We start from the raw sequence: 14,173 nt of genomic DNA on the forward strand, positions 1-14,173 counted from the left end.
GATCTCAGACACAGAAGCGCAATCAGACACATATGTGATCTCAGACACAGAAGCGAGATCAGACACATATGTGATCTCAGACACAGAAGCGAGATCAGACACATATGTGATCTCAGACACAGAAGCGAGATCAGACACATATGTGATCTCAGACACAGAAGCGAGATCAGACACATATGTGATCTCAGACACAGAAGCTCGATCAGACACATATGTGATCTCAGACACAGAAGCTCGATCAGACACATATGTGATCTCAGACACAGAAGCTCGATCAGACACATATGTGATCTCAGACACAGAAGCTCGATCAGACACATATGTGATCTCAGACACAGAAGCTCGATCAGACACATATGTGATCTCAGACACAGAAGCGAGATCAGACACATATGTGATCTCAGACACAGAAGCGCAATCAGACACATATGTGATCTCAGACACAGAAGCGAGATCAGACACATATGTGATCTCAGACACAGAAGCGCAATCAGACACATATGTGATCTCAGACACAGAAGCGAGATCAGACACATATGTGATCTCAGACACAGAAGCGAGATCAGACACATATGTGATCTCAGACACAGAAGCGAGATCAGACACATATGTGATCTCAGACACAGAAGCGCAATCAGACACATATGTGATCTCAGACACAGAAGCGCGATCAGACACATATGTGATCTCAGACACAGAAGCGAGATCAGACACATATGTGATCTCAGACACAGAAGCTCGATCAGACACATATGTGATCTCAGACACAGAAGCTCGATCAGACACATATGTGATCTCAGACACAGAAGCTCGATCAGACACATATGTGATCTCAGACACAGAAGCTCGATCAGACACATATGTGATCTCAGACACAGAAGCTCGATCAGACACATATGTGATCTCAGACACAGAAGCGAGATCAGACACATATGTGATCTCAGACACAGAAGCGCAATCAGACACATATGTGATCTCAGACACAGAAGCGAGATCAGACACATATGTGATCTCAGACACAGAAGCGCAATCAGACACATATGTGATCTCAGACACAGAAGCGCAATCAGACACATATGTGATCTCAGACACAGAAGCGCAATCAGACATGGTGGTTCGTAATAAAATTAAAGATTTGTTGGTACAATAAAAACTTTCATCTAACATACGGAACGGCTGAGCTGCCAACATTAGAACTGATTCCCCCATGGATTCCTAGTATGAACATGACATCTGCACATAACTCTGCTCACCTTTTCCGGAGAGCCAACACGCTATAAATTACATTTATAAACTTCAAATCCTAATTACTCGTTTTTATAATCTAGATCTGCCATGAAGTCTATAACTGTAGAATAATGTTCATTCTCTGGATGGAACACATAGAGAAGGAATAGGATAAGGAGGACAAGGACCAGCACTTTGTTACCTGAGGCTCTCGCTGTGAAGCAGCCGCTGCATACATCTGCACAGCAGCCTGCACGTTCCTCTTCCGCCGTACATGGGGGGTGTAGAAGAGATCACCCATCTTAATCTGAGCTGCAGGAATAAAGAAGGAATATTAGAACATAACACAGCCCCTTACTTTGTATGGAATAGATTTGTTTTATACATTAAATTTGTAGTGTGAGAAATACAAAGAATGTCATTGCCTGGCAGCTGGGGTCAATCAGGACCAATGGAAAAGTGATATTGGTGCAAATTACTGCCATGATTCTCCAGGACACTGTGCATGGTGGTACAAAAGCTGGGATCAGTAAAGTCCAGGGAAAATAGTTTGATTGGTGCAGAGTAATGCCTGGGATTCCTCTGAACTCTGGTGGTAGAACAACAGCTGGGATCAATGAAGACCAGTAGAATGAATGATATTGGTGCAGAGTACTGGCCGGGATTCCTCTGAACTCTGGTGGTAGAACAACAGCTGGGATCAATGAAGACCAGTAGAATGAATGATATTGGTGCAGAGTACTGGCCGGGATTCTTCTAGACTCTGGTGGTAGAACAGCTGGGATCAATGAAGACCAGTAGAATGAATGATATTGGTGCAGAGTACTGGCCGGGATTCTTCTAGACTCTGGTGCTAGAACAACAACAGCTGGGATCAATGAAGACCAGTAGAATGAATGATATTGGTGCAGAGTACTGGCCGGGATTCTTCTAGACTCTGGTGCTAGAACAACAACAGCTGGGATCAATGAAGACCAGTAGAATGAATGATATTGGTGCAGAGTACTGGCCGGGATTCTTCTACACTCTGGTGGTAGAACAACAACAGCTGGGATCAATGAAGACCAGTAGAATGAATGATATTGGTGCAGAGTACTGGCCGGGATTCTTCTAGACTCTGGTGGTAGAACAGCAGCTGGGATCAATGAAGACCAGTAGAATGAATGATATTGGTGCAGAGTACTGGCCGGGATTCTTCTAGACTCTGGTGGTAGAACAGCTGGGATCAATGAAGACCAGTAGAATGAATGATATTGGTGCAGAGTACTGGCTGGGATTCCTCTGAACTCTGGTGGTAGAACAACAGCTGGGATCAATGAAGACCAGTAGAATGAATGATATTGGTGCAGAGTACTGGCCAGGATTCTTCTGAACTCTGGTGGTAGAACAACAACAGCTGGGATCAATGAAGACCAGTAGAATGAATGATATTGGTGCAGAGTACTGGCCGGGATTCTTCTAGACTCTGGTGGTAGAACAACAGCTGGGATCAATGAAGGCCAGTAAAATGAATGATATTGGTGCAGAGTACTGGCCGGGATTCTTCTAGACTCTGGTGGTAGAACAACAGCTGGGATCAATGAAGACCAGTAGAATGAATGATATTGGTGCAGAGTACTGGCTGGGATTCTTCTAGACTCTGGTGGTAGAACAACAGCTGGGATCAATGAAGACCAGTAGAATGAATGATATTGGTGCAGAGTACTGGCCGGGATTCTTCTAGACTCTGGTGGTAGAACAGCAGCTGGGATCAATGAAGACCAGTAGAATGAATGATATTGGTGCAGAGTACTGGCCGGGATTCTTCTGAACTCTGGTGGTAGAACAACTGGGATCAATGAAGACCAGTAGAATGAATGATATTGGTGCAGAGTAATGCCTGGGATTCCTCTGAACTCTGGTGGTAGAACAACAACAGCTGGGATCAATGAAGACCAGTAGAATGAATGATATTGGTGCAGAGTACTGGCCGGGATTCTTCTAGACTCTGGTGGTAGAACAGCAGCTGGGATCAATGAAGACCAGTAGAATGAATGATATTGGTGCAGAGTAATGCCTGGGATTCCTCTGAACTCTGGTGGTAGAACAACAACAGCTGGGATCAATGAAGACCAGTAGAATGAATGATATTGGTGCAGAGTACTGGCCGGGATTCTTCTAGACTCTGGTGGTAGAACAGCAGCTGGGATCAATGAAGACCAGTAGAATGAATGATATTGGTGCAGAGTACTGGCCGGGATTCTTCTGAACTCTGGTGGTAGAACAACAACAGCTGGGATCAATGAAGACCAGTAGAATGAATGATATTGGTGCAGAGTACTGGCCGGGATTCTTCTGAACTCTGGTGGTAGAACAACAACAGCTGGGATCAATGAAGACCAGTAGAATGAATGATATTGGTGAAGAGTAATGCCTGGGATTCTTCTAGACTCTGGTGGTAGAACAACAGCTGGGATCAATGAAGACCAGTAGAATGAATGATATTGGTGCAGAGTACTGGCCGGGATTCCTCTGAACTCTGGTGGTAGAACAACAGCTGGGATCAATGAAGACCAGTAGAATGAATGATATTGGTGCAGAGTACTGGCCGGGATTCCTCTGAACTCTGGTGGTAGAACAACAGCTGGGATCAATGAAGACCAGTAGAATGAATGATATTGGTGCAGAGTACTGGCCGGGATTCTTCTAGACTCTGGTGGTAGAACAGCTGGGATCAATGAAGACCAGTAGAATGAATGATATTGGTGCAGAGTACTGGCCGGGATTCTTCTAGACTCTGGTGCTAGAACAACAACAGCTGGGATCAATGAAGACCAGTAGAATGAATGATATTGGTGCAGAGTACTGGCCGGGATTCTTCTAGACTCTGGTGGTAGAACAGCAGCTGGGATCAATGAAGACCAGTAGAATGAATGATATTGGTGCAGAGTACTGGCCGGGATTCCTCTGAACTCTGGTGGTAGAACAACAGCTGGGATCAATGAAGACCAGTAGAATGAATCATATTGGTGCAGAGTACTGGCCGGGATTCTTCTGAACTCTGGTGGTAGAACAACAACAGCTGGGATCAATGAAGACCAGTAGAATGAATGATATTGGTGCAGAGTACTGGCTGGGATTCCTCTGAACTCTGGTGGTAGAACAACAGCTGGGATCAATGAAGACCAGTAGAATGAATGATATTGGTGCAGAGTACTGGCCAGGATTCTTCTGAACTCTGGTGGTAGAACAACAACAGCTGGGATCAATGAAGACCAGTAGAATGAATGATATTGGTGCAGAGTACTGGCCGGGATTCTTCTAGACTCTGGTGGTAGAACAACAGCTGGGATCAATGAAGACCAGTAAAATGAATGATATTGGTGCAGAGTACTGGCCGGGATTCTTCTAGACTCTGGTGGTAGAACAACAGCTGGGATCAATGAAGACCAGTAGAATGAATGATATTGGTGCAGAGTACTGGCTGGGATTCTTCTAGACTCTGGTGGTAGAACAACAGCTGGGATCAATGAAGACCAGTAGAATGAATGATATTGGTGCAGAGTACTGGCCGGGATTCTTCTGAACTCTGGTGGTAGAACAACTGGGATCAATGAAGACCAGTAGAATGAATGATATTGGTGCAGAGTAATGCCTGGGATTCCTCTGAACTCTGGTGGTAGAACAACAACAGCTGGGATCAATGAAGACCAGTAGAATGAATGATATTGGTGCAGAGTACTGGCCGGGATTCTTCTAGACTCTGGTGGTAGAACAGCAGCTGGGATCAATGAAGACCAGTAGAATGAATGATATTGGTGCAGAGTACTGGCCGGGATTCTTCTGAACTCTGGTGGTAGAACAACAACAGCTGGGATCAATGAAGACCAGTAGAATGAATGATATTGGTGCAGAGTAATGCCTGGGATTCTTCTAGACTCTGGTGGTAGAACAACAGCTGGGATCAATGAAGACCAGTAGAATGAATGATATTGGTGCAGAGTACTGGCCGGGATTCCTCTGAACTCTGGTGGTAGAACAACAGCTGGGATCAATGAAGACCAGTAGAATGAATGATATTGGTGCAGAGTACTGGCCGGGATTCCTCTGAACTCTGGTGGTAGAACAACAGCTGGGATCAATGAAGACCAGTAGAATGAATGATATTGGTGCAGAGTACTGGCCGGGATTCTTCTAGACTCTGGTGGTAGAACAGCTGGGATCAATGAAGACCAGTAGAATGAATGATATTGGTGCAGAGTACTGGCCGGGATTCTTCTAGACTCTGGTGCTAGAACAACAACAGCTGGGATCAATGAAGACCAGTAGAATGAATGATATTGGTGCAGAGTACTGGCCGGGATTCTTCTAGACTCTGGTGGTAGAACAGCAGCTGGGATCAATGAAGACCAGTAGAATGAATGATATTGGTGCAGAGTACTGGCCGGGATTCCTCTGAACTCTGGTGGTAGAACAACAGCTGGGATCAATGAAGACCAGTAGAATGAATCATATTGGTGCAGAGTACTGGCCGGGATTCTTCTGAACTCTGGTGGTAGAACAACAACAGCTGGGATCAATGAAGACCAGTAGAATGAATGATATTGGTGCAGAGTACTGGCCGGGATTCTTCTAGACTCTGGTGGTAGAACAACAGCTGGGATCAATGAAGACCAGTAAAATGAATGATATTGGTGCAGAGTACTGGCCGGGATTCTTCTAGACTCTGGTGGTAGAACAACAGCTGGGATCAATGAAGACCAGTAGAATGAATGATATTGGTGCAGAGTACTGGCTGGGATTCTTCTAGACTCTGGTGGTAGAACAACAGCTGGGATCAATGAAGACCAGTAGAATGAATGATATTGGTGCAGAGTACTGGCCGGGATTCTTCTGAACTCTGGTGGTAGAACAACAACAGCTGGGATCAATGAAGACCAGTAGAATGAATGATATTGGTGAAGAGTAATGCCTGGGATTCTTCTAGACCAGGGGTGGGCAAACTTTTTGACTTGAGGGCCGCAATGGGTTCATATATTGGACCCGGGGGCCGGACCAAGAGTAGATGAATGATGTGTATGTGTCATCCATAGTAAGTATAGTAATATTCCCCCATAGTAAGCATAGTAATTAATCCCCCATAGTAATTAATCCCCCATAGTAATTAATCCCCCATATAGTAATTCATCCCCCATATAGTAATTCATCCCCCATATAGTAATTCATCCCCCATAGTAATTCATCCCCCATATAGTAATTCGTCCCCCATATAGTAATTCGTCCCCCATATAGTAATTCGTCCCCCATAGTAATTCATCCCCCCTATAGTAATTCATCCCCCATAGTAATTCATCCCCCATATAGTAATTCATCCCCCATAGTAATTCATCCCCCACATAGTAATTCATCCCCCACATAGTAATTCATCCCCCATATTAATTCATCCCCCATATAGTAATTCATCCCCCATAGTAATTCATCCCCCACATAGTAATTCATCCCCCACATAGTAATTCATCCCCCATATTAATTCATCCCCCATATTAATTCATCCCCCATATAGTAATTCATCCCCCATATAGTAAGTCCTCCATATAGTAATTCATTCCCCATATAGTAAGTCCTCCATATAGTAATTCATTCCCCATATAGTAAGTCCTCCATATAGTAATTCATTCCCCATATAGTAAGTCCCCCATATAGTAATTCATCCCCCATATAGTAAGTCCTCCATATAGTAATTCATTCCCCATATAGTAAGTCCCCCATATAGTAATTCATTCCCCATATAGTAAGTCCTCCATATAGTAATTAATTCCCCATATAGTAAGTCCCCCATATAGTAATTCATTCCCCATATAGTAAGTCCTCCATATAGTAATTCATTCCCCATATAGTAAGTCCCCCATATAGTAATTCATCCCCCATATAGTAAGTCCTCCATATAGTAATTCATTCCCCATATAGTAAGTCCCCCCTATAGTAATTCATCCCCCATATAGTAAGTCCCCCATATAGTAAGTCCCCCCCCTGTGTCAATTCACTTACCTTTGGTCCGCGCGTTCCTCTCGTATTCCCGCGCCGTTCTGGTCTTCAGGGAGGACTGTGAGAGGAGTTCGTCACGCTGCCCCGCCTACATCCTGGCTGCCCCGCCTACATCCTGACAGCTGCAGAGTCCTGACGTCCGAGAGGAGGGAGGGGGGCGGCCATCCGAGAGGGGGGGCGGCCATCCGAGAGGAGAGGAGGGGAGAGGAGGGAGGGGAGCGGGCGCCCGGCACACAGGAGAGCCGCATCTAAATTTGTAAAGAGCCGCGGCTTGCCGACCACTGGCCTTGCGGGAGCCTAGCTCCGCGGGCCGGATTAAAAGGTCCGCCGGGCCGTATACGGCCCGCGGGCCGTAGTTTGCCCATTGCTGTTCTAGACTCTGGTGGTAGAACAACAGCTGGGATCAATGAAGACCAGTAGAATGAATGATATTGGTGCAGAGTACTGGCCGGGATTCTTCTGAACTCTGGTGGTAGAACAACAACAGCTGGGATCAATGAAGACCAGTAGAATGAATGATATTGGTGCAGAGTACTGGCTGGGATTCTTCTAGACTCTGGTGGTAGAGCAACAGCTGGGATCAATGAAGACCAGTAGAATGAATGATATTGGTGCAGAGTACTGGCCGGGATTCTTCTAGACTCTGGTGGTAGAACAGCAGCTGGGATCAATGAAGACCAGTAGAAGGAATGATATTGGTGCAGAGTACTGACCGGGATTCTTCTGAACTCTGGTGGTAGAACAACAGCTGGGATCAATGAAGACCAGTAGAATGAATCATATTGGTGCAGAGTACTGGCCGGGATTCTTCTGAACTCTGGTGGTAGAACAACTGGGATCAATGAAGACCAGTAGAATGAATCATATTGGTGCAGAGTACTGGCCGGGATTCCTCTGAACTCTAGTGGTAGAACAACAGCTGGGATCAATGAAGACCAGTAGAATGAATGATATTGGTGCAGAGTACTGGCCGGGATTCCTCTGAACTCTGGTGGTAGAACAACAGCTGGGATCAATGAAGACCAGTAGAATGAATGATATTGGTGCAGAGTACTGGCCGGGATTCCTCTGAACTCTGGTGGTAGAACAACAGCTTGGATGAATGAAGGCCAGTAGAATGAATGATATTGGTGCAGAGTATTGGCTGGGATTCTTCTAGACTCTGGTGGTAGAACAACAGCTGGGATCAATGAAGACCAGTAGAATGAATAATATTGGTGCAGAGTACTGGCGAACATTTTTCTGGATTCTGTACATGGTAGAACAACCACTAGAATCAATGAAGAGTAGGTAGAATAAGTGACATTGGTGCAGGATACTGTCCAAGATTCTTGTGGACTCCAATGGCAGAAAAACAGTTGGAATCAATGAGAACCGGGGAATAAGTGAAATTAGTGTAAAGTACTGGCCGAGATTCTTCTGGACGCCAATGACAGAACAAGATGGAATCAATGAAAACCAGCAGAATGGTAGAATGTGTGATATCGGCACAGAGTAATGTCCAAGATTCTTCTTTACTTTTACAATGAGGACTAGTGGAATCACAGGCTATTGATGCAGAGTAGTGTCTGAGGATCTTCTGCACTCCAATGGTAGAACAACAGCTGGAATAAAGGACCAGGAGAATGAATGATATTGATGCAAAGTACTGGCTAAGATTATTCTAGGCTTTCATGGTAGAGATCCTTCTAGACTCCCATGGTAGAGCATTAGATTGTAAATGATGAGGACCAGTGGAATGGAATTGATGAGGACCAGTGGAATGAGTGATATTGATGTAGAGTACTGATTGAGATTCTTCTAGACTCCCATGGTAGAGCATTAGATTGGAATCAATGAGGACCAGTGGAATGAGTGATATTGGTGTAGAGTACAAGCTGAGATCCTTCTAGACTCCCATGGTGGAGCATTAGATTGGAATCAATGAGGACCAGTGGAATGAGTGATATTGGTGTAGAGTACAAGCTGAGATCCTTCTAGACTCCCATGGTGGAGCATTAGATTGGAATCAATGAGGACCAGTGGAATGAGTGATATTGGTGTAGAGTACAAGCTGAGATCCTTCTAGACTCCCATGGTGGAGCACTAGATTGGAATCAATGAGGACCAGTGGAATGAGTGATATTGGTGTAGAGTACTGATTGAGATTCTTCTAGACTCCCATGGTGGAGCATTCGATTGGAATCAATGAGGACCAGTGGAATGAGTGATATTGATGTAGAGTACTGATTGAGATTCTTCTAGACTCCCATGGTGGAGCATTAGATTGGAGTCAATGAGGACCAGTGGAATTGTGATATTGATGTAGAGTACTGATTGAGATTCTTCTAGACTCCCATGGTGGAGCATTAGATTGGAATCAATGAGGACCAGTGGAATGAGTGATATTGGTGCAGAGTACTTATTGAGATTCTTCTAGACTCCCATGGTGGAGCATTAGATTGGAATCAATGAGGACCAGTGGAATGAGTGATATTGATGTAGAGTACTGATTGAGATTCTTCTAGACTCCCATGGTGGAGCATTAGATTGGAATAAATGAGGACCAGTGGAATGAGTGATATTGATGTAGAGTACTGATTGAGATTCTTCTAGACTCCCATGGTGGAGCATTAGATTGGAATCAATGAGGACCAGTGAAATGAGTGATATTGATGTAGAGTACTGATTGAGATTCTTCTAGACTCCCATGGTGGAGCATTAGATTGGAATCAATGAGGACCAGTGGAATGAGTGATATTGGTGTAGAGTACAAGCTGAGATCCTTCTAGACTCCCATGGTGGAGCACTAGATTGGAATCAATGAGGACCAGTGGAATGAGTGATATTGGTGTAGAGTACTGATTGAGATTCTTCTAGACTCCCATGGTGGAGCATTCGATTGGAATCAATGAGGACCAGTGGAATGAGTGATATTGATGTAGAGTACTGATTGAGATTCTTCTAGACTCCCATGGTGGAGCATTAGATTGGAGTCAATGAGGACCAGTGGAATTGTGATATTGATGTAGAGTACTGATTGAGATTCTTCTAGACTCCCATGGTGGAGCATTAGATTGGAATCAATGAGGACCAGTGGAATGAGTGATATTGGTGCAGAGTACTTATTGAGATTCTTCTAGACTCCCATGGTGGAGCATTAGATTGGAATCAATGAGGACCAGTGGAATGAGTGATATTGATGTAGAGTACTGATTGAGATTCTTCTAGACTCCCATGGTGGAGCATTAGATTGGAATAAATGAGGACCAGTGGAATGAGTGATATTGATGTAGAGTACTGATTGAGATTCTTCTAGACTCCCATGGTGGAGCATTAGATTGGAATCAATGAGGACCAGTGAAATGAGTGATATTGATGTAGAGTACTGATTGAGATTCTTCTAGACTCCCATGGTGGAGCATTAGATTGGAATCAATGAGGACCAGTGGAATGAGTGATATTGGTGTAGAGTACAAGCTGAGATCCTTCTAGACTCCCATGGTGGAGCACTAGATTGGAGTCAATGAGGACCAGTGGAATTGTGATATTGATGCGGAGTACTGTCCGAGATTCTTCTGGTAGAACATCTGGAATCATTACTCTCACTTCTGGGTCCATAATTCATACCAGGACACATTTATGAGATTATCACAATAATCCTACCTAAACTAAAGAGCTAAAATACAGCAGCCAGCACCTTCCACCCAAACTGAATAGTCTAAGCAGGAGACAACTCACTTCAATCTAAGGTAGAAAAATGAGATCTAACATTAAATCTGGATTATATCTGAGGGGTCTCATTGATCTGCGGGGATGGGCCGTATTTAGCCAATAAGCAGAGAGATACATTTTCTGCAAATGTATCCCTTTTATTTTTCATGAGAACCTGTATGCTCGGTTGTCAGTTATTGCTAATCTGGGTGAGATTGCCTGTGTGGCTGTGCCCTCATGTTCCTTATGTCACGGATCCACCGCACAAACACACGCCCACAGCGATTAGCTAACCGAGGCGCACGTGCGACCGTGACTTGGGGTAAGAGGGAATAAGGGGGACTTAATCTGAATATATATAAGACCAGCTGTGATATACTTTCACAGCCCGCACTACCTCTGGCCACCACGAGAGGGAGACTCCACTCCAATCCCGCTGGCCGACCACACACAGGTCAGATACGAATCTTATATACAATCTGGTGCACGCTAAGGGTTGGGGAGCAGCCTAGCGAGTGGCACACCCTTCTAGAATTCCTCCAGCTATCGTACAAGCTAGAACCTCGGTGTTAATCGCCCTTCCACTGTCCACACACCCCCACACCAGACACACCACAAACGATAGCTTGCCACCACCCAACAGTTTTATCCGCAGACTGGCCTTCTGGGCCACCACACACACACAGATCTCCGTCTGGTAGATCTGTTACCTTTACAATCTGCATGCAATCTGCCCACACACAGTGCAATTGCATACAGATTGGCAATGAACTTGACCGAGCGTGTAAAGACACTGCAATACAATACAATACAATCTAATCTCTCCGGAGATATGAGCCCGAGTGTCAGGGCTGGAGTGGTGGAATGGTCAGGCAGGCCTTATGGTAAGGTCACGCACCGACTGGCGACAGCGTCTGGTGACCCACAGACCGGAGTCCCTCAGGGCGCGGAGTCTAAGCCCCAGGCTGCCCTTCACCAGGGCCCCTGATAGTGGGGATGGACTTGACGCAGCCTGAGACCAGGTCGTGACCCCCGAGTAACCCCACGGCTGCGGTAACGGCTGCTGCCAATGGCGTATAGCGGGTAGGGGCCAGATGGGAAGACGTATAACGTGGTTGGACAGGCCGGGTCGATAACAGCGGAACAGTCAGTACAAGACGGTAGGCAAGAATACTCAGGTCACGGGCCGGGTTCAGCAACGGGAGGTCAGGTAATGGAATAACACAGAGAATGGTCAGAACGGGCCAAGGGTCAGAGCAAGAGGAGTCTTTGTCCAAGCCGAGTCGGTTTCCAGGAGAGAAAAGAGAGCTGAACAAGAGCTTGCTGCAATGCAACATACAGGACACGAATGCAAAGAACGGCCGCAACCGACACTTAAATGTGATAAGCCGCACCCTCCTGGGAGGAGCTGCAGAGGACTGAGAGCATAAAGGGTCCCACAATGCTTAGCAGACACCCAAGATGGATGCCAGCACATGGAGCAGCACAAACCCTGAGGAAAGGTAGGACCTTGACACCGAGCTTAAGTACCCAGAAGTCATTTATTAATTTTATGATTTAATATCCCGAAAGTGGGCGGTGCATAAAATATGTTCAAAGTATAAAAAGTTACAGAAAATAGAAGAAGACACACATTTTGGCTATTGACTATAAAATAAAAGGGAATAAAACATAAATAAAACTTTTACCAAGAGTTATCCTGCAACTGGAGCAAGTCAGAAAAAGTCTGCGATCCGCCAGTCGATAGAACCGGCTCCATACGAATCACAACGTCCATATCCCAGGTCCTCAATTTATGGAAATATGGACGTAGGCTGGACATTAGCCCTTGGCCAATCAACTTTGGGGGGTGTTCCTGTACCAGCCCACAGGACGTTCAGGGTACTGAAATGCCCAAAGTCGATTGGACCAGGAACGGTTTGAATCACCAAGTCAGGGATTGAATTTCCAACACCACCGCATCAGTCCGATCGCGACAGTACAAATCAGGCGCCACATAACAATTTTCTGCATTTCTCTGGGATTCTACAGTGGCTACAACTACAGTTTTACATGCAGATGTAGCCTACAGTGTGTCCAATCAGAAGGAAGTATTTTCATCTCTCTGCAACTAATATTTTAGCTTTTATGAGCGATGAAATATATTCATTTGATCTGCTGACAGATCGGAGCCCTCTCTTGGTCTCCTGCTGCCTCTGAAGCCGAAATGTCTAGAAGTAGGTGACAAGTCTTATTGGTATCTAGGTGTCACCTCCAGTTTAGAGGAAGCTCTGTCCCTTCAGATGCTAATTGGTGACCATATGTCTCTGACTGAATTCTGAACACATCTTATATTAACATGGAATGCTAAATCTACAATGTCATATTTCTACAGATCACATCTCAGCTACTCAAATCTTTACATTTATGTCACACCTTATATTGCAGCTGTTGGGTGATAGAGGATGGGACGTCCAATCTGATTGTGTGCAGATTAGTAGCAGGGTGTGGAAGTTACCATAGGCAGGGACAGATCTCATTGTCAGACAGGGATCTCAAGTGTGTGGGAAGGTGACTGCATAGGAGTCCGGCTCACAGAATATCTTGGGTAATCTCAGAGATGTGGGGTATCACCAAACTACCACACAACCATTAGAGAACACCAGATTGTATGTGAGATTTCCATCTGCCTGTGTGTGTCCAGCCAGATCGATTGTGGGCGAGTCCACCTCTAGTTGTGGCTGGTGTTAAGAGACTGAATAGGTGTATGTACTAACCTTAGAAGTAATATTGGAACTGTGGAACCTGGAGCAGCTAGTGAGAGCAGTGTGTGTGGTCTGTGATGACCTGTGTGCCAATCTTCTGCTGGAGGTTTCAGGAGCAAGGTTTCCCCCAGCCTGTAATATGTGGGTGGTGGTGCTTAGATATCAGTGTGCATTTTGTGCGGATTTCCCTGCTGCTACTTGTGCCTCTATCACAAGGACCCCCAAAGTCCACCGATCTAATCAGCCAGCATGCTGGTTCTGTACAGCAACAACTCATCCCCATATTCCCAGTGGACCCTCATCTGTGACAATATCTAGAGCCAGATTAGTGATGGGTTATAGTCCCTGTTAGTCCTGTTGGGGAGAATTTTCTTCACTTCTTGTCTCAGAACACATCAGGAAGTCAATGGAATCTCTCCCAGTTCCAGGAAATCCTTAGACTGTCATCAGTGGCCCCATCAGCAGATTCCCTCTCCTGTGACAAC

At 45.3% G+C, this 14,173-nt stretch overlaps 1 protein-coding gene across 1 annotated transcript in view; it reads right to left on the minus strand.

The window, feature by feature from the left end:
• The window catches only part of LOC149433127 (protein sel-1 homolog 3-like), a 141,531-nt gene that overhangs the window by 30,635 nt on the left and 96,723 nt on the right, over window positions 1-14,173 (minus strand). Inside the window, exon 20 of the mRNA XM_089664624.1 lies at window positions 1,430-1,539. Coding sequence (XP_089520750.1) covers window positions 1,430-1,539 — 110 coding nt within the window. The remainder of the gene's footprint in view (window positions 1-1,429; window positions 1,540-14,173) is intronic.

The sequence above is a fragment of the Staurois parvus genome, unplaced genomic scaffold (genome assembly GCF_062004578.1).
Source record: "Staurois parvus isolate SC_StPar_1 unplaced genomic scaffold, SC_StPar_1.0 ptg001973l, whole genome shotgun sequence".
Classification (NCBI taxonomy): Eukaryota; Metazoa; Chordata; class Amphibia; order Anura; family Ranidae; genus Staurois; species Staurois parvus.